The 27,383-nt window shown below is 48.2% G+C and overlaps 1 protein-coding gene across 1 annotated transcript in view; it reads left to right on the plus strand.

The window, feature by feature from the left end:
- The window catches only part of GABRA3 (gamma-aminobutyric acid type A receptor subunit alpha3), a 56,765-nt gene extending 32,819 nt beyond the window's left edge, over window positions 1-23,946 (plus strand). Inside the window, exons 5-10 of the mRNA XM_062503197.1 lie at window positions 396-616; window positions 9,222-9,304; window positions 12,905-13,048; window positions 14,522-14,674; window positions 16,645-16,856; window positions 23,617-23,946. Coding sequence (XP_062359181.1) covers window positions 396-616; window positions 9,222-9,304; window positions 12,905-13,048; window positions 14,522-14,674; window positions 16,645-16,856; window positions 23,617-23,946 — 1,143 coding nt within the window. The remainder of the gene's footprint in view (window positions 1-395; window positions 617-9,221; window positions 9,305-12,904; window positions 13,049-14,521; window positions 14,675-16,644; window positions 16,857-23,616) is intronic.
- Window positions 23,947-27,383: the final 3,437 nt, after the last annotated feature.

Below are 27,383 nucleotides of genomic sequence, written 5' to 3' on the forward strand. Positions count from 1 at the left end.
TTACCAGCATCCTGGCCAGATTCCATCTCTAGGATCTTTCTTTTTGCCTGCTAAAATGCCTGTGTGGCTGCACATAATGCCCTTTCTCCCCTGAAACACCTGGACAGAGGTGGTGGTGCAGCAGGGCTATCCCAGTTGTGGCCACAGTAGGCTGTGCTGCAGCTTCTCTGCAGTGCTCACAAACACTGACATGCACATTTTGACATCATAGGTAAGTCATTACCCAAAATGTGCTGAATCCCATCTATCCTGCACTGCTGTTAATCCTTGCTTCTTGTTGCACCACACTTCGTACCACCCAAGGTATGCCAAAACCCAGTTTGGTCTATGACTGAAGATGCCACCTCTTGAGCTGAGTAAAACACAACTTATTTTTCTCTCCTCTCTCCCCAAAGGAATACACCATTGATGTATTTTTCCGGCAGTCCTGGAGAGATGAAAGGCTGAAGTTTGATGGTCCCATGAAAATCCTTCCCCTGAACAACCTGCTGGCCAGTAAGATCTGGACTCCTGACACTTTCTTCCACAATGGGAAGAAATCTGTTGCCCACAACATGACAACCCCCAACAAGCTGCTGCGCCTGGTGGACAATGGCACCCTCCTGTACACCATGAGGTGAGGCTGGGTCTCCTCCCAGGGAACCCCTGCACACACAGGGACCTCAGGGTGAAGCACAGCAGATTTTATGCAGGCTTCCACAAACTCTTTTTAGTAAACTTGAGTCCTACCCTGCTGCTTTCCATGCTCTCCTTGTTTTCTACCTAGGGACCATCACTGATCCTCAACCTGGCACATTTTTACAGGTAGAGTTTCCCTCATCATTCTCATCGATTTTTTGCATTTATGTGCCGAGGTAGAAGTGTTGGGATCTAGAGTTTGTGAGGTTGCTGTGCCACCTGGTTTAATTTTCTTCCTGACCTGTGATGGGATATGAATCAGGTATCCAATGTTGGTATGGGAACATTAGTCTGGGAGAATTTGTTATTGTCCAGCAGGTTGAGAACAGATCTAAATTTGTTCAGCATGTTCAAGCAGAACCATTTCACACATCTAATGAGACCAAGCTTGCTTGTGACAACAATGGGGCTGTTTTTTCCCACTTTGTGGATAAAAAAAAATGAAAATCTGTGTGATCGATGTACATCATTAGGGAAAAAAACCCAACAAACAGCTAATTAAAAACTGTGATTTGGAGAAGCCAGGGTTGCAGGAGCCATAGGTTGTAAATGAAACAACAAGCTGCTGATAAATGCACAAGAAAGATATTGAGTTGGTTTTGGCAAGGTGTAAATCTTTGTTTTAAAAAATTATTATCTCTGTCTCCATCTCCAAGCCAATCCTACCTAATAACAGGCTTCATTGTGGATTCTGTGTGCTGAGATGCTGCACTTTGACCTCTGTTTTTGAGGACCAGGCAGAATTTCATCTCTTCATAGTTAAACTGGCTGTGAATCTACATGGTGTCAGCAAGTTTTACAGCCTACATTGATAAACAATTGCCTTACTTTTGTGCAGCAGTTCTCAAATATGAGCTAATCCTGCCAGTGCCCTGGGGGTTTAGGTCTCCACACATCAGTGATCTCACATTAAGGCAGATGGGGCAAATGAAGGGAAAAGCCCAGCTTGACTTAAGGGCTCTGTTCTGCTCCCAGCTCTCTGACCTGCAAGTAGACAACTCACACTCCCTGCACTTTGTATCATTGTCTGACTGGAAAATATTACAGGAGCTGCTGGCATAAGACAGAAAAAAAACCAAAAAAACAAAAAAACCACTCAATTTCAGAGCTTTTAAATCATTTCACTACTTCTTTATTCAGCAAACAGCCATTAGATTCAGCAAGTTTTGTGTGACTGAGAAAGTATTGGATTTATTTTTCCATTCAGGGCTGGGCAGGTGCCAGGATGGCAGCAGCATCACGAGACTCTTGGGAATGAGCTTCTGGGAGAAAAGAGAGTCTTGGGATTTTTTTAAAAATTAGCTCAAACCATCCTTCAGTTTAGCTGTCGGCTGAAGAATTGGGGAATGAAGGACGTCCTCTTACATGTGCTCCTGTCCCCTTAAATACATCCCAAAGGCTTTGTCAGAGGTGAGGAGCCCACTCAGAGGCTGAAGGGTGGATATGAGACCTTTTGTCACGTTTTGAATTGCACAGAACCAGGAGCTCTTGGGCACAGAGATCTTTACCCAGTGTGTGAAGCCCAGGTGGGGCTCTGGGCAGCACATCCTGGAGCTGGTCCTGGGGTTAGAGCTGGACAGCGTGCTGGGACAAAGCAGGGCTCCTCTGGAATTGCAGTTAAACACATCCAGGATGGGGTGTCTGTCCTGGAACATCTGATGATTCCTTTTCTTCCTCTTGGTGCTGCTCAGGACCAGGGTCTCTTTTCAGTGGGGTGTCAGAAAGGAAGATGCGAGAGCACAGACTGCAGGGCCAGGACCAGGCCTCAGGCTCAGACACCAAATCTTGGCTTTGCCATTCCAAGGCACTCCCACCTCAATTCCCCTGTCAAGTGATGATGGTGGTATCCCCCTCCCTTGTTAACTGCTTTGAAACCTCCTCCCAGGGAAGGGCTGGAGGGAGTCTCTTGTTTTCTGTCCAAGTGATGCATTTGCTGTCCTCCCCCATGCCCAGGGACGTGCATGTGTGCCCTTCCTAAAGGAAGGAGCAGAACCTTGAAGCCAAACTCACACAACTGACATCCAGCAAAGTGCAAATACCAAAGGGGTGCTTTGCTGGCTGGGGAGAGAGTTTGGGCTTCCACCAGATTTCCAGTGGCCTGGCAGCACTGCCAAGGTGTTCCCTTGCAAGCTCGGTCTAGATTGATACCTGGCCATGCAGTTTGACTCCTGAGAATATCCTGCTCCTTTTCCTTGTACCAGCCAATATCCTTGAGGGATCAGCTCTGCTGATGTGCAATTAGAGGCACGTCTCTTGCTCTTTATCCTGCCGGGAAAGCCAACTTCTCTTAGTCAGGGCTTACAGTTATAGATGAACTTGCTCTGGTGGAACAGCAAGTCTGACACATGCATCCAGCAAAATTACACCTGTGTGACAATATTTATAGCTCCTGGAGAGAGCCTCTTTATCACTGATCTGAGCTCCCAGGAGCTGCACAGCAGCTGTAGCTGACCATCCAGAGGTTTCCTACAGTCACAGCACGTTCTCCTCATGGATCAGTGCAATGTCACAGTGCACACCCCTGACCACTGACAGGCCTTGGCACCTGGGCCACAAAACAACCTTTGTGACCACTGCACTGAACTGCATTTCTCTACTCCCCAGGATTACTGCTCCCTCTGCATCTTCCCTGCTCCTCCACCTTCCTCAGAGGGCACGGGGAGTGCAGTTTTATTACGTAGCCCTGCCTCTGCAGTCTTTTTCTGGAGCTCCTACACAATCCAAGTAGTTCACAAAAGCCCAGCTGTGGTCTCTAAGCTCTGGTGTCAGACCTGAGTGCATCAACCTGGGAATTGTGCATGGATTACATAAGGAAGAGACAAAACTAGCCAGCCATCTCTGGATGTACTCTCTGGCTCAGACTGTGTGGGGCACATTGATAATGTTCTGGTTCTTCCCAGCCTCGAAGCACATAAAAATAGTGAAAGTTTAATGCTGTGCTGAAGGGATTCAGCATTAAATCAAGGCTTTAAAAAGCTCTTCTGCTCTTAACAGGGCCTGTCAGAATGGCGTGTTGAGGCTTTGTGGTTATTGTCAGAGTGGTTCCCAGACAATATGTGCTCAAGTTATGCACTTGGAGGATGTATTCTTTACCTGTCAGGCTGACACATTCCCTGCATGCCCAAAGACTGCGTCAAGAGCCTGTGCTGCTGAAGACAATGTGCAGTCCTTGGAAGGAGGGTCTGCGAACCCTCAGAGGAGGCAGAATCAGAGCAGGAGGGAAAGCTGAGCCCAACCCAGACCTACAGGGGCTGTGGAATCCCAAAACAGGTCCTCTCCCTGGTGTGCCATGCTCAGGTGTCTGGGCTTCCCACGCTGCCTTTTGAAATCACAGAGCTTTTCACTGTCTCTCCCTCAGCAAAGGCTTTGGGTGTCTTTCCTGGCTGGGGATTTTTCAGCCCCCAGGCTCCAGGCTTTGCAGAACTCTCCCCCACGATGGAGATGCAGTCTCTCTGCAGGAGCAGCAGCTGGGACAGCCAGCTCTCCTGGGCTGTATGGACTGACAGCTGTTTGTCTGTGTCCCACACCAGGGCTGATCCCAGAAAACATCACAGACGGATCCAAGCAGAGTTTGGCTGGCTGATAAAAACACAGGCAGGCAACGAGATGAGATTTGCTCCAACTTTTCCCTGCAGGAGCAGATCCAAAGACAAAAATGATTTGTTTTCCAGGCTTGGCTTTGTGCAGGCAGAGCTTTTTAAGGAAACCGTCCCAGGAGGGAGAAATCTTCAGAGAACACCTTATCTCACTCCATTTCTGCCATCATGGGCTGAAATCTCCAGAGGCTGGGGGAGGATGGAAGGTGCAATCAGTGCTTCCAGATCCAGCACGAGGATCCTAGAAGCAATTTGGCTTTCAAGCTCAAACCCCAGCAATTAAAACCTAACCTAGATTCTCCCACAGCCTGAACCGTAAACACTGCTCGTCCTGACTGTGGTTATTAATGAACCTCCTGGAGAAGAAATCAGGACAAAACTCCAGCAGTATCCCTGGCATAAACAAAGCCAGCCCTGCCGTGCAGGGTGCTGTCATGTTTTTGTACCACTCGCACACCGAGGGATTATTACATTTGCGTCCCAGAAATTGGGCTGAGATCCTGGCTCATCCTGCAGCTGCACGCAGGTAACGACAGGGGCTCTAATGACACATCAAAGGCTTTGCTAAGCTCCCGGTAACCATGAGAACGCTGCTGAAGAGGTTTGTTATCCCCTCAGCCCTGGCAGAGGTATGTTGAGCCTGATTCACGATTCTTGCCATTGTGTTGGTGCAGTTCAAAGGACTTCCCGTGACTTTAAAAGAGGAAAAAAATACAGTTTCTGTCCTTGTCGGGTAGTTGTTGTTTTCTTTAAAGAGACTGAGCAGCTAATAGTTGCTATAAAGTTGTTTATTGCAAAGGCACATCAGTGTTGAAAGGCAAAAAGTCACAACTGTTTGAGTCCATGCTATAGTTTTTGGTATAGAGTCCTAAAGAGAAGCAAAGTCCCAATCAGAGGTAGAAGCTGCTCCCATCGAGGTCCTGGCAGGGCCAATGTTGCTATGGCAGCTCCTCCCTTCTTCAGGTGATGATGATGGTGGTGAGGAGAGAAGAAAAGCGAGAGAATAGGAACAAAAGCAAAAGGAAAAAGGCAAAACTCTCCCCAGTGCATAGATTCTTATAGACAAACTTCCCATCAAGCTAAAGACACGAACTCGAACCATTTCTTCTTAGCCTATTAGAATTACAGTTTCCTAGCACACCAGGCTACACATCAGCTATGCATATGGTCTACCTTGTTCTATCTAAAAAATGTAAGCAGTATTCTTACTATAGTTTTATTGTGTCTAAAATTATGTTCTTGGAGCCTCTACAGAAACACTAGTGTCTAGGATTATGTTTTTCAGCCTGCACTAAAACTCAAGCTTCTACATTGGTATCTGAGACCTTTATTCTCTGAAGAACTTAAAACTTATCCTTACTTGCTTATTCTAAAACTTAAACTTACACCTCTACTTTATGTGTGAGTGGCTTAACATACCTCAATTCATCCAAAGGTGTTAATTCAATCCCTGCACTCTGATTTCTCTCTGGAAAATTCAGAGAGATTCTTGACTTACAGACTCCAACCTGTCCTGGATGTTCCACTTTCAGTGCCATTGTGCCAGCAAAGTGAAGAGAAAACACAAAGACTTTGGGCTTTGGCTTCAAGACAGTTCTGCATAAGTTACTGCAGGTGCCTGGGACAGATGAGCCAAAGGCTACACAATGGCTGGTGTGATTTCTGGCAGCTTGACTATTTTTTTTCTGTGCTGTTTAGGCTTTCAAAGGACATTTCTAAGGGCTCCTGGATGTGAATAGCCCATCAGAGCAATGAAGCAAAATTCAGTGGCTCTCTGGCTATCAGCTCCCTTGCAGAGGATAAGGGACAGAGATGAGAATTTCTGCAATAAACACTTTAATCCAAATGCTGCAGGGGCAGTGGTAATTGTCTGGGGAGGGAGAGACATTCCTTGTGGTCTGACATTTTGATGTTTCATCTGTTACCTGTGAACCTGCTGACCTGTGGCTGGCTGAAGCTGCTGAACCAGACCCATCTCACTGCACTGATGTGACTTTTTATTTAATTTTGAGAGACTTAAAATCTCCTTCAGCTGTAGATGGAAAAGTGGCAGATTAGGTTGCTTTTTCAGTAGTTTGTTGATGGATTTATTGTATTATTGCTTGCTGGCTCAGCTAATAAAAGAGGCTTTAGATTTAAAATGCAACTGCTGCATTCCCAAACATCTAAGGAGTCATCCAGCATCCATAAAAGTTGTCTCCTTCCCTTAACAATGCTTGCTTTTGTTGGCCATGGCCTGGAGAGGGCAGGAGGGTTTGGCCAGGGTCAGTCTCTGCTGCTGTCCTGGTCCCCTCTGAGGCTCTTCTGGCTGCTCTAAAGGGCACAAACCCACCAGACCCTCAATCTGCAGTCCTTGGGGTCATTCAGCTTTATTCAGAGTGGCTGATGATCACAGCCAACACTTACAGACAATACAGTGGATGGAAAAACTTGTCTGGTTTGTTTGGGGTGAGTTCAGGATGCATCAGAAGGAAGGCACTGGTCAGAGCTGAGATCCTTTGGAAAAGTAAACTTTGGGATCTCCAGCTAAAAGCCTTTTGAAATAATATAGCAATGAGTAAAGCAGATGAAAAAATGGGAAGGTCAAAAGGAAAATTCTGGTGTGAGCTGCTGAGGGAGACAGGGGAAATGCCTCAACATTTCCCTGACACAAGTGACAGTGACAAAATGAGAAGCAAAAAGTCCATTGCAGTTGGAAAATACACAGAAAAAATGGAAGACTAAGATTTGTTAGAATATGCTTGACAAGCTTGCCAGCCATGAGCTCCCCAAGTGGATTTTGAGCTGGCTGAAGAGAACGTCACAAAAGAAACAGAACAGGAAGACCAAGGCAGTCAAGTCCACACCAAGCTGCCAAGTTTTTATACCTGCTTCTTGAAATCCATATTGGAAAAGAGAAGCATCAGAGCAAATGAGCAATTTGTTCATGGTGGCCTTTGAGTGTCCGGGAGAAAATAACTTCAATACTGTGCTTGTAGGCTTGTCAAAACTACCATCAGTCTTCAGTGTGTCTTGACTGAAGTCTAAAGGTCAGGCTTTCTCGTCTTTCATGTAAAACAGTGCATTCCATGCAGTGAGGAAGAGATCATCTAGTCAGGGAGAGTGGTTTGTCTCCAAAGAGGTGCTTTGGGCACACAGCAGTTCTTGGTTTGGCTGAGAAAACCAGGCTGGAGCCAGACATGAAGGACAGACATCATCCCCTCTTTGTCAGGTTCTCACAGGACACTTTCCATGGGCATGGATTCAGAAAGGACTGGCACACTCACTGCAGGCCAGGTCCTTGGTCTCTGGCACACTGAATTGCCAGATGTCCCCAAAGACTTGGAGAACTGGGGGTTTGTGCTCTGCTCTGAGTGCTCCAGGGGCTCCAGAGAGTTTGAGCCACTCAGCTCTGCCCCACCAAAGTTACAGCAACTCTCCTCTTCTGCTTCTTGATTTAACTCCTCTGCTCTCTCTCGTAGGGTTAGCTTTCCTAAACCCTCTGGGAGCTGCAGGTGAGGCTGGATGTGGGTCTGAAGTCCCAGAGTTCCCTTCCTCCCCTGGCAGAGCAGAACTCACAGGTGATGGGGAGGTTCCAGAGCAGCAGCTGTGCAGGGTTTGCTGCCTTGGGCCCTGGTGTGGGTGTCCCCTCTCACAGCACCAGCTGCCACATGCAGCCACTGTCACTGCAGCTGTGCCACTCCTGCCACCCCACAGCCATTCTGCTTTGTTTCTTACACAGGAAATTTGTGAAGGGTTCGGTTTTGTCCACTGAATTTTATCACACCAAATTTAAAAAGCAGTTTTCTTCTCATATTTTTTTCTTTTTTTTTTCTTTTTTTTTTTGGTAGAATAATTTTAAAAATTTTATTCCCCTTATGAAAAAATATTCTTTTGCTTTTAGCAAACAAAACCCAAAGCCTTTATTTTTTGGGGGGTTTATTTTGCATTTGATTAAGCCTCAGTATTTTCTGTGAGGAATAACTTAGCTGAACATTTTTCCAGCCAAAGGAAAATATCTCAATAGTAGCTTCTTGACCTTTTTGCACAAGCCACCTTTAGTCTGTGCAATTGCCCTTTGCATCCACATGTTGCTTCTGCCATGGTTTGTTTGCTGTTGTGCTGAGCCATCAGAAGTGAGCCCTTTTTTTTTTTTTTTCCCCTCCAAAATGGATCCTTCAGAGAAGATTGTTCTAGACATCTCCTGGGAAGTTGTCTCTCCTGGCTCCCTCTCCCTGGCTGCATGCTTTGCCGTATTCCAGGAAGGAACACGAGTTCCCTTTTTTAGAGCCCTTTATAATGGATCCTTTTATGCCTGGCCCCACATTCTGCAGCACGCTGCTTTTATGGCTGTGCCTCCCTCACAAAGCTGCTTCCTGACAAGGTATCCTGCCGGGATCTGGGGGATTTGGAAAGCACAGGTTGTCCTGCACACCCCCAAGGCAGCCCCAGGATGTTCCAGTTCTTCACCTGCCTGCAGCATCCTCTGCCTGCAGTGCTGCCAGCAGGGGAGCAGCCAGGGGAGGTGGGATGAGGTGTCCCACATGGACAGGGGCTGTTGTGTCCTGGTGGCTTCGTGGGTCTGGACCTGGAACAATCTGTCAGCCCTGTTCCCTGGGAGCCCCTGAAGCCCTTCCCCTCTTCTTCCCAGCGTGGTCCAGGAGGTGTCCCCTGGCCCCAGCAGCTCTGTTCACAGCACAAAAGCAAACAGGAGTCTGGGCTCTGGCAGATTTCCCCATTGCACCGGGTGGGTGAAAATGAACTCGGTCAATCGGGTTGAGTTCACACCCTGGGAAAGGCTGCCAGCTGTGTGTCCTTCTGTCCTCTCCACAGCTGGAGAGGGCCTTCTGCTCACAGACCTCGAGGCTGGTGAGCACTTGGAGGTCTTTGCCGCTGCTGCTGGCTGCAGGAGGCTGTGGCAGAAGGGCCAGACCTGTCCCTGAGCATCCCCTGTGCTTTGTCCTGCAGGCTGACCATCCACGCCGAGTGCCCCATGCACCTGGAGGACTTCCCAATGGACGTGCACGCCTGCCCCCTGAAATTTGGGAGCTGTAAGTATCCCCAGCAGCCTCTGTGAGGAGGTGCTGCAGAGCTGAAGAGCAGTCCTTGCTGTGGCTGGTGTCACACAGTATTTTAGTAACAGTGATATTCATTTTTGCTAATGATAATGTGATCAGAATTTCTTTCTGTTGTCTCATACATGCAATTCCTACCATCAGTGAGTGAGCTGTGCTCAGTTCAGGCTTACAGGATGGGTTAGACACCCATGGTTTTGCTGTAAATTTATTTAGAAAGTAGCCAGATGGGAACTGGTCTCTTCTCCCAGGTAACAAGGGGCAGGATGAGAGAAAATGACCTCAACTTGTGCCAAGAGATGTTTAGATTGGATATTAGGAAAATTTTCTTCACTGTAAGGGTGGTCAAGAAATGGAACAGGCAGCTCAGGAAAGTGGTGGAGTCACCATCCCTCAAAGTGTTAAAAATATGTGTAGTTTGGGCACTTGGGGACGTGGGCTTGGCAGTGTTGGGTTAATGGTTGGACTTGATGATTTTAAAGATCTTTTCTAACATTAATGATTCTGTGATTATAAATCTGAGTTGTGCTTTTTCTTCATCACAAGGGGATGCTGGGAAGACAGATTTGGGACAGCAGTGGTGGCTGCTGCTGGGTGTCCCATCCTGCCAGTCTGTGGAGAGCCTGAAATACCTGGTTCCTCTGGCTCCATGCTCCAATGGAGCTTACAAACCCCTTGCCCCCTCCTGAGTCTGTCAGGCAGGCTGCTCTCAAGGGAAAGGCTTGGAAATTCTGGGAAACTCAGCCCCAGCAGCCAAGGCTCCTGGTTTAGGGAAGACTTGCAGGCTGCTCCCAGCCTCCCAGACTTGCAGCTGCTCAGCTGCTTGGGCTCACCTTAGAAGTTCCCTTATCTCTCCCATATGCAAGTTAAATTTCATTTGGTTTTGTTCCTAAAGTGAGTGAGAGCCAAACCCCAAGACCCTGGTTCACCATGATGTGAAAATAAACATCCTAGTCTGGCTCTTCCTGGAGTCTTTCCCAGGTCCAGTGAACTGAGCACCACTTTTAGTCTGTATTTGTGTTAGATGAGAGAGTTTCCCACCTCCAGCTAAAGAATGAGCCCACACCAGTAAGCCCCAGAGAAGCCCCAGCCTTCCCAAACTGACACTTCCTTCCTGTAGCCACTTGGGAGCTAACTGAGGACAAAGTTGAAAAGTTTGATTGGCAGGAGAGGAAATCATATTTATCATGTGCATCTGCTCTTCTGCCTCATGACACACTGTACCCATGAAAGTGGATTATTCAGAACTACTAAAATAAAGCTATTTCTTAGGCAGCACCTAATTAAATGTAGAACTCATTGCCATGAGACATCACTAAGGCCAGTAAAATAGCAAGCCTCAGAGAAGGATGAATTATTAATGTTAATTGACCTTGTGAGGAGGGATATCAAATCTCATACCTCAGGCCTAAACTCTGGGATTATTACAAGACTTGCAGGAAGGCAGATTACTCCACGTCTAATTGCTTATAATGTTTCTTGGCGAGGAAAAGAGATTAATGTGTGTATTTCTGCTGGAACACCCTTTAGGGTTATTTTTTACTGATTTGACCCCTGAATGATTAGAGTTTTGAGACAGGGAGCTCAGAAAGCTGCCCCTGGTTAACATTAATGTGACTTTTTCTAAAGCATCCACACAGCATCTGAGCTCACCTCTCCTGAGCTGGAGTGGGATTAAACCAGTGTTTTCACTAAAAAGCCATCGACAGCTGGAAGCTTCTCACTTTCAAGATGCCTAAAGTGGGTCAGATTTGCAATTAGAAGGACAATGCCAGTGCCAGACCCATGCTGCTCAAAGGATGCTGAGTTTGTCTCACAGACCATTTTCTGCTGTTTCTCACAAGTGGCTCAGCAGTGGCCTTCTGTCCCTGGGCCACCACAGCAGCCCCCTAAGGGGGCAAGGCAGAGAATATTCAGGAGAATTAAGGGCATCAGGCATTCCAGAGAGCTTCAGCTGCCCACCTGCATCCCCCCTCGGGCCACGTGCAGTGAAGGGATGGCTTTGCTTATCCCCCTGCTCCCTGGGAGATGAATGTGCACTGCAGAGAGCTGCTCCTAAGCATCACAGGGCATTTGTACTGCAGCTATCTGAGACTAGGGGAGCAGAAGATGCTGCTGAATTTACCAGCTCCTCTAAATGCCCACGAGCTGTCCCTGTTTGGATTGGATTTTGCATTGCAAACGAGGCATTGAGCAGAACCAAAGCAGCTGCCTGGCATTAAACACGTTCCAAGCATCCACACCATGCCTGGGTGACATCAGATACCCTTCTGTCCCAGACAACCTGATATACACATGAGTGATTTACCAAGAGTGATGGCAGTGCAACTGTGGGCAGGTTCCTTTTGTAGGCTGAGAGTGGCACTGGATGGACTGTGAGTGTAGAGCAGGAGGTGCTGCCCTTAGGTGAAAGAGCAGTGGCAGAGATGTGCAGGGCTCTGAAGGAGGATGGAGGGCTCCAGAGGCATGTGGAGGGCTGGAAGGAGTGTTGCACATGGGGTGAGAAGTGCCAGCCTGCATCAGAAGAGCTTAGGCAGCACTCTGGCCAGCTGGGAAACATTGGCTGATCATCAAAACCACTCCCAACGATTTGCACAGCCCCTGCTTAACACTGAACAGGTTTGCCAAAGCCCACAGCGCAGGGATAGCAGTGGATGTTTTAGAAAGATCACAGAAATGTGTTTTTCTCTGGACACAATCTTCCATTCTTCCACATTTTTCCACAATCTCCAAAGTTGGAGCTGAGGTGTTTCTTTAGCTGACCTGACACATTGCTTGACCTGACCCCAGCCAAAGAATTCCTTCATGTCTTCACCAGGATAAGGTGGTAGGTAAAAAAAATGAACTGCAGGCTTGGTTTAGTGAACTTTGCTCTTGCTTAAAAAGCTGGTGCAAAGTTGGTATGGACAGGAATTTTGGGCATTATGGGGAGAAGTAGCTCCTAGCAGAGTCTGGAGAGACTCAATTTTTGGGTAACCATAGGACTGGAAAAACCAAGAGCACTTTTGAGAGGGGGACTGGCTGTGAGGACAGAGTAGGGGCTCAGTCACAAACACAGGCAAAAAGCATTTAGGTGTGAGAGGACACCACCTCCAAACATGAGAGTCTTGGAGACGGCTGCTTTTGAGTGAGAGTAAAGACTTTAACTTTTTAACCTAAAATTTAGCCCCATTTGCATTCAGCCTTTGTTACCAGCTGCTGCCAGCAGGACTTTCCCTGTCCCTGGCATGGCAGGGCTGTGGCTGTCCTGCTGTCCCAGCATCCTGCTGGCCTGGATGCCTTCCTGCGTTGTCCCTGCTTGGAGCCAGCCCTTGCAGAGTCAGCACATCACAGGGACAGCCTGTCTCTCAACGACAGAGCTCTGCCCCTCTCCAGCTCCCTTCCAAAAACCCCAGCTCGCTCCTGCTCATTTGATTTAACAGTTGTTGATCTGCCTTGGTCTCTGGCCATGCTTGGCTGTGCTCAGCCGCGTGGCTCTGAGAGATGCACAGCAAAGATTAATTTGGCTACAGGCTAATTTTGGTGTACTTTAGGTCTGGCAGAAGCACAGACCTCGTTCTTCTCCCTCCTCTGCAGATGCCTACACAAAGACAGAGGTGATCTACACCTGGACCCTGGGGAAGGATAAATCTGTGGAAGTAGCCAAGGGTGGATCTCGCCTGAACCAGTATGACCTGCTGGGCCATGTGGTTGGGACAGAGATGGTTCGATCCAGCACAGGTATTTGTGGGACCACGATGTGGGCTGAGCTCCTCCTGGGATGAGATGGACTCATGGGCTTGGAGTGCCACAATTTGGAATAATTATAGAAGCAGTCCAGGACCACAGCACTCCCTAAGCCAGGAGAATGTGGCTGATGACATCTTCAGCAGTCACCAAGAGGGAGTAAAGGGTTTGTTTTTCAGTGCTTTCCACTGAAAGAGCCTTATTGCCCCCAGTTCTTTAGGACATGATCTCAAGCATCTAAAAATGATCTGCTGTGTGGAAAATCTGCCCCGTGTTGTCCAGCTGGTTTGTGGTGCTGAGGGTTCATTTGTCTTGGATTCTTTTCCAACCCCTCAGGAAATCACTGCAGGCAGGGGAGGCGAAGGCAACATAATGTTCAGTGTGATTTTCACTGCATCTGCTTGCATAAATATTATCATAACTAATAGAAGATTATCCCAAACAAATGTTTCCTCTGATTAATGACCAATATTAATCATCTTTCTCTCCCATCTGCTGCTCCTCCCTTCCCCTCTGAATCCAGGTACTGATAGCTTCTGTTATCTCATGTGTGTCTCATTTCTTTTTTTTCCCTTTTATTTTTTCCCTCTGTATGCACCAGTAGTTCTCTCATTTGAAGATATTTCCTCTCTGGTGCACTTGATTTTAATAGTGTCTGTCTGTAACAACTCATTTCACCTCCCTTGGGGAAATGTGGGGAGCCCAGGGAACTAAATGTCATAATATCTGGCCCATCTCTGTACTTAAGTTGTAGTAAAATGTACAGATGAATAACCTGGAATGGTAAGAAAGCTGCTAAAGGCTTCTGTGTGTAATGATTTAGCAGAGCCACGCTCGCAACATAAAGACACAGTAATCCAACAAAATACCCAAAGCTTTGGGGGGAGGAATAAGATATTGAGGGAAAATAGGAACAGTTGCCTCTTCAGGTCACAGGTGAGACCTTTATCAAGCAGAACTTGCCGTGATTTTCGAGATGCTTACAGTGGGGAAGGTGGGATATTTTCAGGATTGAAGAGAAAATAAAATCCTGTGTCCTGAAATCCTATTAAAGCACTGTTATGGTGTCTCCAGGCTTAAGGGATCTTACCCAGAGCCTGGCTCCCTGGGATGGGAGCAAAGTCAGGAGAGACCCCCAGGGGCCCCTTGTACCTGGGACAAAACAGCCAAAGATTTTATTGTCCAGTTGTTGACACTGGTTTGCCTTTGTCCCACACCCATTTCGTAGTGAATTAAAGAAGACTCAGAGAAATGTTTTGACAGGCCAGTTGTGATGTGAAAACGCCCTGGGCTGTGCTGGGGCACACACCTGGCATGGCACAGCAGCTGTGAGTGCCTGCACCCCTCCTTCCCACCGAAATCCCACTGCAAAACGGGGAAGGGCGTTCAGGGAGCATCTCTGGAGTGCTCAGCTGGCCCTGGGCTGGGAAGCTCCGTGTCTCAGTCCCTCCCCGGCTGTCTCTGCAGGGGAATACGTCGTCATGACCACGCACTTCCACCTCAAGAGGAAGATCGGGTACTTTGTGATCCAGACCTACCTGCCCTGCATCATGACCGTCATCCTGTCCCAGGTCTCCTTCTGGCTCAACAGGGAGTCTGTCCCTGCCCGCACGGTTTTTGGTGAGTCTGGGAGCACAGGGCATCCTCTCAGGATGGGGAGAAAGGCAAATAGGAAGGGAAATACATTGAGCATCAGAGCTGGTTTTTGCCAGGTCCTGACCAGCATTTCTGAGCTGCTGGCCATTCCCCAGGATAGCTTTCAGTGTCTTCCCAGTGAGCCTGCTCCCTGAAAATCACTGCAAAAATAGCCCTGGCCATGTCTCTGCTACAAGCCAAGCCATAAATATTAACAGTAATCAAGGTATTGATCATCTAATTATATGCATTTGGCTGTGTCTGCTTATCTGTGTTGGCTTTAGAGCTGGGCAGAGGATAGGGACACGGGGAGGCATTTAAAGCCCTACCTTTGAAAATTGCTAATGTGCCCCTGGTCACAGCTCCACGTAACAAGTTCCTGGGCTGAGGCAGCATAACTGCATGGTGAATATAGTGTTATTATTTCCTTCAGCTGCTTTCAGATCCTCTCACCGAAGCAAAGTGCCAGGCTGGCACTGCACATATATTAATAGCTTTTACAAGCATTTAATAACAGAATTGCTTTGTGCTTTCCTGTCAAGACCTTTAGTTCAGGATCTACACAGGCATGCTCCCAGAGCAGGTGTGATGCTGCAGGATTGTATATCCTGGAAGTAACACTGCCCAGCAGATTCCACTTAACAGAGAGGATATTGGACAAATGTCCCCAGGCAGAGAGGGGATATGTGGTATCATATGTGATTCCCCCCGGTGCTGTCCTGAGAATTGCAGTGAAATAAGTTTCCTCAAGCAGCAGCTCAGATCGAGCAGGCAAGAACTGACTGAAAAATTAAAACCTACCTGTGTGACAAATGTCTTTGCTCCCAAATTGCCTTGCTTTCCTATTAAGAAAATAATGAGAACTCCAATTGTTTATTCCTTTTTTTATTTTTTCTGCCCCTCAGAAAGTATTGTCAACAATATTGAATTGAAACTCTTAAATTACCAGGAGTATGGCTTAAGGGAACTGAAAATTAGTCAATATTTTTATAATGTTTTTAATGCATTTTTAATTGAAAAGCACATTATTGAGGAAAATGCATGGTAATGGTTGCTTGCTTTAATGAAAAAAATTTTTAAAAGGCATTTTGCAACAGATCATTTGTTTAAGATAAATCATCGTGACATTTATTTTGGCAGCTTGGGCCACAGACAGCAGGACCCAGGATCCCAGGTGTCCATCCATGCAGGTCACAAGACAGTATTTCTAAAACCCTGAGAGAGCTGTGTTGGATGAGTGGCCAGTTTCTGATTCTCCCTGAGGTTCATGACCATCTAGCCGTTCTTTTCACTGTATTTTTACTATTTTTATTTTGTTGCAAAAGCAACTAGAGGCTTCTCCATGACATATTCTACATGAGCTGGGTGTAGCATCATGCATTTTACCCTGCCAACAGATGAGAAATGCAGTGTAGGTGCCTCCCTGTGAGCTAGGACTCTTATGGAGGGCAGAGGTCTAGTCACTGGAGGAAGTTTGGGGAAGGTTAATCTCATCCTAATGAAGATGTTTGCCATTGATTGTACTCAAAACTGAGCCAGAATAATTCCCTGAGCAGCCTGAAGTTGGCCCTGATTTGGACAAACTGTTGCCTGGAGCAGCTGTGGCTGCCCCATCCCTGGAAGTGTTCAAGGCCAGGCTGGAAGGAACTCTGAGCAACGTGGGACAGTGAGAAGTGTCCCTGCTTGTGGCAGGGGCTGGAACCAGATGGTCTCCAAGGCCCTTTCCAGCCCAGGCCATGCTGTGATTCTATGTTTCATGAACCTGACCTCCTGCCAGCCTGGCCTGCTCCGTTATTCTGTGACTTGCACTAAGGACTGATTCTGGGTAAGACTCCCTTAACTACAGCGCGAATGCGGCTCCTCGTTTTCCATGAAGGGAGAGGCAGCAGTTTTGAGAGAAACAGGCACGAGCGCTCGACCTCACAGCATCCCTGCATCTCGCTGTGTCCCCACAGGTGTCACCACGGTGCTCACCATGACCACACTAAGCATCAGCGCCAGAAACTCGTTACCCAAAGTGGCGTACGCGACGGCCATGGACTGGTTCATAGCCGTCTGTTATGCCTTTGTGTTTTCTGCGCTGATCGAGTTCGCCACCGTCAACTACTTCACCAAGCGCAGCTGGGCCTGGGATGGCAAGAAGGTGCTGGAGGCCCAGGAGATGAAGGTCAGCCAAGGCTGGAGGAGAGGGGGTGGGGAAGAAACGCTGCACGAGGGAGCCGTGCCGGGCACAGCAGTGGGTAACGTGCAGCCCCGCAGCACTCGGGAGGCTGGATGCTACTCACTGCCTTCCCAGCCCAGGTCCTGACTGCAGCGGTTCTTGAGGGGTGGGGAGGAATGGCCTGGGGCTGGTGAGTGTGCTTAGCTGGAGGCAAACACCCAGGCATGGCGGCTGGCTCTTCCTCTGTCCTGTGTACGGCCGTTTGCCAGAGGGAACATGGGTGCATCCGTGCTTTGGGTTTGTTCTGCTGGTGGTCTTGTGTTTCCTTCCTTTTCTTTCAACCCAACCCTCCCAAACGAATGAACCAACCCAACCCAGCCCTCCAACCCCATTCCTTGTTGCTAGCATGCCAAAAAACCCCAAACGTGCCCCAGGACACCCACTGAGCCGTGTCCCCTGGCCAGCTGTGACACTGGTGCCGTTGCCAGCACTGCCAGCAGCTGCTGCTCTGTGAGGTGGGTGGGCAGCCAGGAATCCCAAATGCCAACTGGCAGCAGATTAATGCCTGGCATCACCCACGTTTTCGCTCCCCACTCGGGATCAGCCTCTCTGGCAGCTTCATCCTGACAGGCTCTGCTACCCCTCCTCGTGCCCCCCTGCCTCTGAACTGATTTAATCTTGGCTGTGCAGAGAAATCGCTTACTGTAGCATGCTGCTCCTTGTTTATATTTATTGAATCAATTTGAAAATCAGCTTTGTCCTTGTTCTTGGTTCTGGAGCCTTTATATTTTTCTCCTTTGCATTTTAATGTGCTGTTGAAAATTGTTGTGGGGCTGTATGTTAAACACCTGACAGAATTGCAGCAACTTTTGGGAAGACAGCAGCCATCAGTCATCTCTCTGGTGTGGAGGTCAAAGAAGAAGGTGAACAGAGCCATCACTGGGTGTTGGATGCCTCTCTCTTGTCTTTCTTGGACTCTGTCTATCTGTTTGCTTTTGCAGCTGTGGTCTGAGCAGCAGACTCATGGCAGAAAGTGTCCAGAGGGGGCCAGGTGATGGCCTTCCACTTCCACCATGGACACTGATGCTAACCTGGCCTCTAGAGATGAGAGAAGCCTTTCCTGAGTCATTGGCATGAGTGAAGAGTCAGGACAGGTCCTCAAAGCCGTGGTGTCCCTTTCAGGGATGGGCAAATCAGCACCAAGTCAGGATTCACACAGCCTGGGGCAATTATGTGAACTGGGCAGAAAAAGCAGTAAGGGCTCAAAAGCTGCAGTTTTACTTAGTGTTCCTCAATTTATTCACTGACCCAGCACTGCAAGACTAACAGTGCTGAAACAATAGGGCAAGAGCACGCAGAATGATCCTGCACATGATAATCAAACTAGAAAACAAAGCAGGACCAGGAATGTTTCAGAGGGGGAGCTCTCCGTGACTTTGCTGCAATAGGTATCAGCCTGGAGAATCAGGAAGGGCTCCAGATTTGGGGATGCTTTTTCAAGCTATCTCTGATTTTGACTGAAGAAGCAAACTCACTCCCAGTCTCTGCAGCTCAGAGAGCTCCCTGAAGAGTGATGGGCTTTTGGGGAGCTTAGGAATACCATGTGTCAACATATTTGTTTTCCATCTTTATTCCAATGAGTATTTCCAAGCAGTGAATTTGCTGTGCAATGGAGGTGCCTCACTGGCTCAGTTTCAGCCTTTAATTAGTTCTTCTTGAAACAATTGACAAGCCAGGTGGTTGAAACCACAAAAGGAGAAAAAAGAAGCAGAAGAATAACTGTTGGCATTTTAAAGTGTTCATATCAAGAGTAAAACTGCCAGTGACAAGCCCAGGCTGAGCCCTGGTCTCTGGAGATCCTTCTCCCCAGGCAAAAGCAATGTTCTTTATTGGCGTGATGGCAAGGATCCTCACTCCAGGTTTGGTTGCATGAACATTAAAAAAAAAAAAAAAAAAAAATCACTGTAGGCAGCAGCAATGCTTTCCATCCCACTTGGACAAAATCACTACTGTGGAAAAGCTGCTGGTTGCTGACAGACACCCCCAGTGTGTTAATTCTTTTTTTGTCCCCCTCAGCCAAACCATTGGTTTAGATGTCAACACCTGGGTTTTTTTCCAGGTAGAATCTAAAATGCTGGGCTGATCTTAGTGAATTGCTGGTCTCTGCATCCTAAAATCATTATGATATTCTGGCTATAGCCACAGCTGGTTCTAGCTGGAAGTTACTCTGCATATTCTCTGCAGTTGCCCAAAGAAAAGCAGGCAGATATCAGCATAGATATCACTAAAAACTCCCTTTAGCCTGCACTCTGATAAGGTTGGACTAATGTTTCTTGGACCCAAAGATTTTCTAAGCCTTTACATCCTGCCATCAGTAATTGCTAATTGTAGATGAAAACTTTATTTTCTTTATGTATGGTAAAGTGGCTGCAACCAGCCTAGAGTTGCAGATCAAATTGGAGAGAAGTATTTGTGTCCAAAGAGGAAAACCTGTTAGGAAAGGAACGGTGACTTTTAAAAATAAAACATCATCAGGAGGAAGGTGTGAGCTAGCAGAGAGGTGTGAGATGAGTGAGAGGCCAAAGAGATTGAAAGATGAGTGGGTTCAGGAGCCAGCAAAGCTCATGATCTCCACCATCATCAAAATACTTTGTGAAAAGGATCCATTTCAGGACAGAAGGGCTGTGTCTGGACACAGAGATCCACCCACCATCCCAGCTACAAGAATGGCCACCTCTGGAGCCAACAAGGTAATTTCTTGCGTAGTGTGACAGTGAGGATCCAAAGAGAGAACAAGCAACTGTGACTTTGCTGCTGGGAAACTATAAGGATTACATTTACTAGTGAGTTTACCACAAAAAAGTGTTGTCTGTTCCTCAGGATAGAAGATTCTTTGGATTTTGGAAGACACTTCTGCCTGCAAAGCCATGTCTGTGCATAGAAGCTGATCTAGCTCTCTGTTTGTACCTGAATGACATTGCCCTGAAATTCTGGGTGTCAAGAAGCAACAAAAGGACTACAAGTATCTGCATTCAGACACATAAAAACAGAACATGCTTTGGATGGAGCAATAATCCTGGATCTTTATTTTTGTTGTAAGACAATAGTTCTTCAGTGCATGGTGAGGTTAGGTCTGGGCTTTTAATGTACTTTTTACTAAGAAAAACGTGTTAGGTGCCTTTTCTACTGGCTGGGTAAAGCCTGGCTTTTTGTGTAACCCACTCTTCAGCAATTCTTGGGTTTGCCCTTTGATCCAGCTCACTGGGAATCATTTCTCTTTGTCCTTTATTTCTTCCCATTTGTGTCATCTTTGTTACAATCCTAGAGGAACTAGAACCAGCCTTGACAGGCCACCATTTTCAAATGGTGAAGGTTTTCACCAGGTTAAAGTCTTTAGGGCTCAGGATGATTCAGACCCTTCTCTTTTTTGTCTGCCTCACTGTGGTCAATATGTTTTTGCTGGGACTTTCCCTTGCTGGTCATGCTCTGGAGCCCATGTGTCCTTTGTTCTTTGCACTTGCAATTTCCATGATTTCCATGAGGATTTCAGAGGTCTTTTCCAACCTAATGGATTCTGTGATAGCACTGCAAGTGATTTATGTCCTCGGCACCTTCAGTACTGTCCATGAATCACTCTTCAGCAGCATTTCACCCTCGTTCAATCATCATTGTGTGGTGTGTTGGGCTGATCATTGAATCCTTCCAAGCATCCAACCTCTTTGTCTGGTGATCCAGGTGATAAGACCATTGGGATCAATCCCATAGAATCTGAATGATCAAGTCTCTGGCACGCTGCAGGAGGAACTTTGGCTTGGTGTGGGGAAGGAGTGATGCCTTTGCTGCAACAGCAACTGCAGTTTCTGGGCTTTGAGTTGTGGGATACAGCTGTGTCAGAGACTGGAGCTGCTGGGGGGTCACTGAAGTGGCTCTGCTCTAGAATGACAAGTGGCACATACTTGGATTTCCCAACTTCTGCAGACACTGGTGACTTTCAGAGCTGCCTGTCAGAGGCACGGTGCTTCCAATCTGAATTTTCTCCTGCCAAGGAGCAGGAACAGAGAACTAAATCTCAAGTAATCTCAATCATAGACAGAAGCAATAGTTCCCATAATTTAGATGTTCAGCTGTTCTTTCCTCAACAGAGAGGCTCAAAGACAAGAATGTTTAGCAAAAATACTATTATTTTCCAGTGTGTGTATGTGTGTTGTTGAGCAACTTGTCAGACTGCACTGTCTAGGGAACAGATTTATCTCTACACCAGATTTTTACAGCTTTTCCCTCAGGAGAGCAGCACAGGGACATCTTTGTGCACCAATTCAGTCTCCCTGTGCCTCAATGGGGCCGTAAGTGCAGGAATTGCTTGGGAAAATAGATGTTTTAAATAGGACAAGTTTTCAAAGCAAATGTGGGGATTCCTTGTGTTTATCCACTCTTTCCTTCTGTTTCAGAGGACGTGGAATTCCTCACAGATGAAGGTGCAGGGTGAGGGCTGGGGGCTACTTTGCAGCTGACAGCAACAAGCACATTTTGCTTTGCTTGATTGTCAAAATCTTGCCTGAAACACTTATTTGTAAAGCACAGCCCAGCAAACAGGGTGAACCATTTCTTCTGACATCTCAGGGGCAGAGCACATCGAGAGCACAGACGTGCCTTGGTGTGGGCAGTGTGGGTGTTCTGGGTGCCCCCAGCCCTGACCAGGGTGAGGACTCCATGGGCAGCTGGCTGAAGGTTCCCAAGCCTCTGCTCTACCTCAAAAGCCTGATCTGAAGTCCAGGGAAGCCCAAATTAATGCTTGGGGTCTCTGGATCACACTATTGGGAGCAGCAGCACCACCCACAGCACCCAGACTTGCCTGACTTTACTCCATTCCAGCTGTTTTCATATGGACCCACTTCCCAAACTCTGGGGCAGGAAAGCTGTCCAGGTTGAAAATGCCATGTCACTTGTATTCATCTTATTCCTCTAATGAATAACATGGCTGATTAACACTAACATAATCACGGTGCACTGTTCTGCGAACATCAATCTGTTTTGCATTTCGTTACTGATTATTAATTATTTTATTGCCTCCTGTAGCTGTGTTAATAAGTAATCATACTTAAGCATGTTTAAGTGTTTTAATAGGTGAAACATCTTTAGCCTTTTACTTGCTTTTTGTCAGTTCTTTAGCAGGGAAAATTCATCTGCTGTGCAGAGGGAAATGTGTTAACGTGGTTCTAATGACTGCAGAATCAGACTCAGTTAATTGTTAAAGGCCATAAAATACTATTAATACTGTCCAAACAGTGGTTTCGTCTAGTCTGGAGTCTGAAGACATCCAGACCTCATCCTAACAAGTTAATTTCTGTAATTGCTGGCATTATTACAAGGCTGCCTGTTTGTGGTGTTATTGGAGAGGGATTTAAAGATTGCACAGAAGTCTGCTTTTAATGTCCCTCTGAAAACCACTGTGGAAAATTCATTTCCTAAGGTAGCCAGGAATATCCATGGTGACTGTAGACACATTTCAAATGGAAGTACAGCACTGAAAGCCAAAGCCCTGGGGCTGTCTCAGCAGAGCAGAGGTTGGGCAGATCTGGCCCTCCCAGTTCCCAGGGCAGTGGGAGCACAGGGACAGGTCCTGCTGGCTGCCCTCTCTCCTCCTGAAGTGCTTTCCTCATGAAGGAGCATGCGTGACCATGCCCAGCAGCCCTGGGGAATGCCTGGATGAGCCTCGCCTTGTGTTTCAGTTGCTTTTGAGCAGAAGAAAAGTCATCCAAAGGCACACCTTGTTCTGAGTTTAGAGACCAGAGTCCCCCCCCAAGGCACTGCTGTGTCTGGTGCTGGCTCCTGGCGGAGCAGGGGGCACCCAGGGGGTACCTGAGTGCAGATTTCATTCTGTGGCCTCCTCCTTGTAGGATTTGGTTGCTTTACACAGTACAGTGCAGCTGGTCTCAGGACCCTGGCAGCAGCAGGAAGATCCCCAGAGTGGGGACAACACCTGCTATGACCCCCTAGGTCCATCTTCCTGCCCACCCATCCTCATGAACACCTGAACTGCCTCCAGCATCCACCCTCATCCTTCAGTGCATCACATCTGGCACCCAAGGGCCTCTCTGGCCATTCTCTCTGCAATTTCTCCTCACTGCAGCACTTATACTGTCCCCCAGAGTCCTGTGGGAGGGATTCCCTCACTTCCCATGATTTTCATCATCCCTTGGGTATGAAGGCAGGAGGAAAGGCTTTCCTCTGCCCTGCAGTGCTGTGTTGAGCATTCCAGAAATCCTGGCTGGTGCAAATGCCTTCCATCTGTTCTGTATCTTACCTGGGTGGGTCGTGATGTGTTCTAAAGGGTTCCAGGAGCAATTTGAACATTGTTATGTTAAATTGTTAGGTGTTCCTGTGAGGAACTCAGGGCATTGAAATATGGCGCAAAAATATTGCGGTGCCGTTGCCCATATCCTTAATATGGCTTTTTGCCACCAAAAAATAAAATCGAGCTGTAATCCTGTGTGCTGTGTCCTCCTCTCACCTGACCCAGGAAGGAGCCAGCCAGGCAGAAAATCCAGTTCTTCCCCAAGGATGACCGCAGGGGTTGTCATTCCTTTTTGCCATTCTTCTTTCACGGGGTACATTCCTCCCTTCCTGGCCTTCCGCTCCTTACACCTTTCTCCACCATCTCACCCGGACGAGCAGGTAAACTCAGAGGATAAAAACGTTCCCCGTGCCATTCTCTGCCACTTCACCTCTGTTTGCTTGTTTGTTTTTCCCTTCCACCTTCCCCTAGAAAAAAGAGCCGGTGGCACTGGCGAAGAAAACCAACAACACCTACAACATTGTTGGCACCACCTACGCCCTGAACATGGCCAAGGAGCCCGGCCTGCCCACCATCTCCAAGAGTGCTGCTGCCACTGCCACGGCCACCAGCGTGCCCCCGAAGATGCCCCGCCTGGAGGAGAAGCTCCCCGAGAGCAAGAAGACCTACAACAGCGTCAGCAAGGTAGACAAGATGTCCCGCATCGTCTTCCCAGTCCTCTTTGCCATTTTCAACTTGGTCTACTGGGCCACCTATGTGAACCGGGAGTCGGCTATCAAGGGAATGATCCCCAAACAATAAAGCCGGTCACACAAACCTTCCATCAGTGAGCATCATCCCAGCAGGAATTCTCCAGGGCTTTCTTCTTTTCTTGTTTTGTTCAATTATTATTGTTCATTTATAATTATTATTATTATTATTATTACGCACTCTTTTATAATGTAAACAAAACTGTGGTTTTAATTTAATCCCATATATACTTTGGTTTTGTTTACTTTGATGATGAAAGCTAATAAGAAAAAAAAAAGGGATCATAACAAGTTGTGCCTCTAACATCTTAAGTCTGCTGTCACCCATCTGATCAAGTCACCCTGTGCTGCCATCTCTCCTCTGCCACCTCCTGTGGTCCCCATGGTCTTCATGCCTCTGCCATTTCATGCTGTCCCCTGAGGCTGCTGCTCTGGGCTCCTCCTCCTCTGTGCTGGGTTGCCCTAGCATGAGGGAACCTCCTGGCCACCTGGGCTGCAGGGTGTGTCAGTCACTCAGCCAGGCTCCTCTTCAGTGCCTGGCACTTTTTGCTGGATCCTGCACCTGGGCTGTGAACGCAGGTGAGCTGGTCACCTGCAGGGACAAGGGAGTAGCCTGACATGGGCCAGCTTGTGGCCCAATGCCTGCTGGGGCAAACCTACCACTGCTGTGGTCCCCAGAACCATTGCAGGGGTGGCAGCATCTTGTAGGTATTGTAGGTCTTATTCCTCTCTGTCTTCACCAAACCCAGCTGGTTTTGTCTCTCCAGAAAAGAAAGGTGGCAAAGGGCCTGTCTGGCTGGCATCCTGCACTCTTGGGGCAATTCATGTTAGCAGAAGTATGGTTCCTAGCAGAGAAATCATTTTTCTCAGCGTCAGTCAGGAAGTCCAGGCAGAAGCTTTACAAAGCCTTGGAGGAGATGGCAGCTGTGAGGCTGCGTGCACTCAGCATGAGGACTGGAAACCACAGAGCTGCTGTTCAGATGATGGTCTATCACTTTCTTTTATGGCCCCATCCACTTATCCTTCTTAGCAGATCCTCTCTGTCCCAGCCCCTTCTTCCAGCTTCATCTTCCTCTGGCTGCCCAGCAGCCCTCGTTGATATTTTAGTGCTCACACATGGGTTTAGGCAGGGAAGCTCCCTGCTCTTGGGTAAGCCATGCTGATGGGGAGGAGCACAGCCAGGGGAAGTCCAGCTCATGGTACATCCCTGCTCCAGTGTAGGATGTTCCCTGTGGGACCTGCCACGAGGATGAGGCAGGGGACAGATGGTCCCCAAGACTCTCCCTGCCCCTGGTGAACTCAGCACCACAGGAAAGCAGCAGAAGGGGCTCTTTGGAAGAGAAAGGTGACACTGCTGTCCCATAGAGCCATGTGAGCCAAGTGCCATCCCACAAAGCAACTGAGGTAAGACTCAGTCTTACACTGCACGCTCTTCCAAGGAAAGCCCTCCAGTGCCTTGGAGAGAGGCTTTTTCTCCCTTCCTGACCACCACAGTGCACCCAAACCAGTGTTTGTCCCTTTCCCAGCAGCAGCACAAAGTGGTGACATCCAAGCCATCCATCCCTGGATCCGTGGGCACACCGTCCTCCTACAAGGAGGGCCATCCTGTGCTTGATGATTCCTTGGGGTAGCACAGTCCTGCTGCCACAGAGGGGTGCACCCCCTCTTTCTTAGGCCTCTCTCTGCCCCCCGGCTGCCCCCCAGAGCTGATCCCTCCACATTTTGGGCCAGCATCCCCAGGGTGATGCCTTCAGCATTGTTCTGAGCCACTGTGCCAGGCTTGGCTTTCCCCTGACCATGCAGGAGCAGGGCTGAGCACAAGGCACAGGATTTGCCCCACCTGGAATATCCATGGGGGCAGCAGGATGGAGCGAGGAAGGCCAGGGCACTTTGTCCTGCAGTGTGGGTGGCTCTGCTGCATGTCCTGCCTGTCCCTTACCAATCTCACTGGCTCAACAGCAGTGCAGTCACTCCCCCTGCCCACAGCTGAGATTTGGAGAGGAGTTTGGAGATGTTTAGCCCAGTCCCAGGGTGTTGAGTCCACAAGCACATCCACATGTCTGGCAACATCAGGAAGGAGGAACCATCAGCTAAGGCATGCTGCAGCTAAGGAAACCAGCTGTATCACAGCATCTGCACCCCAAACCCTGCCATTTCTACAGTGCCTTTCACCCCAAGGGCTCCCTGGTGGGTGGGAAGACCCAGGAGCTCTGCCTGCAGCATCGGGGTGGAGGAGCAGAGGGCAGGGTGCACCATCCCCAGCTCTTCTGCTGGGCAGGGAGGACATCCTGGCTTCTTTGGCACCTTGTTCTGCCTGTTGGGCCTCCTGCAGCTGCTGCAGCCACTCCACTATGACATCCCAGCTGCCCCATCACTGCCTCGATGTGTGCCCAAGCCCCTTGCCCCTGAGACATCCCCCACACTTCCACCAGCAGTGAGTTCCCTTCCTGCCACCCTTCTGCTCCCTGGGCTCTCCAGTGGGCTCTCCAGATGTCTGTTTTGGAAACATTTTCTTAAATAAGCTAGATGAAGAGTGTCTCATAAAACATTCATGTCACTATAATACTCAGGCCTAAGTGAATGGAATAGAAACCCTACAACAAGCAAAACCAACACAATAAAATGGTCACAAAGAGGATGTTGTGTTTACTAATGGAATGACAGCAAGTTTAAATACTGCATCCAATGTCTTAGCTGACTTTGCTGGCCCTGCTGCAGAGGTGGTTTCCTCTGCTAGCCTGGGAATTCTGCAAAATCCCTTTTACCCCAAGAGTCACATCTCTGTCTGTCAGTGTCTGCTTTGTAGAGCTCTCCATGAATTGTCACAGAATCACAGAATGAACCAGGTTGGAAAGGACCTTTAAGATCATCTAGTCCAACCTATGAGCTAACACCTCATCAACTAAACCATGGCACTGAGTGCCATATGCAGTCTCTATTAAAACACCTCCAGGGATGGTGACTCCACCACCTCCCTGGGGAGATGATTCCAGCATGCAATCACTCTTTCAGTGAAGAGTTTCTTTCTAACACCTAACCTAAACCTCCCTTGGTGCAGCTTAAGACTGTGTCCCCCTGTTCTGTCAGTTGTTTCCTGGAGAGAGACCAACCCCACCTGACTAGAGCCACCTTTCAGGAAGTTCTAGAGAGTGATAAGGTCACCCTGGAGTCTCCTTTTCTCCAGGATAAACAACCCCAGCTCCCTCAGTTGTTCCTCACAGGGTTTGTGCTCCAAGCCCCTCACCAGCCTTGTTGCCTCCTGTGGATGTGTTCCAGAATCTCAGTGTCCTTCCTAAACTGAGGGGATAGAACTGGACACAGTAAGGTGTCAGGTCTTACCATCAGCTTCTCAGCAGCCCTAGCACCCTGGGGCTGCCTTTGCTGCCTGCCCAGGCCAGGTGGGCTCAGAGCTGTGGGGTGATACTGTCCACAGAGAGGGGCTGGGTCTCCCTGGACACAGCTCCTGAGCCTCCTCCCTCCTTTTCTGCT

This window comes from Cinclus cinclus, chromosome 15 (assembly GCF_963662255.1).
Source record: "Cinclus cinclus chromosome 15, bCinCin1.1, whole genome shotgun sequence".
Taxonomy (NCBI): Eukaryota; Metazoa; Chordata; class Aves; order Passeriformes; family Cinclidae; genus Cinclus; species Cinclus cinclus.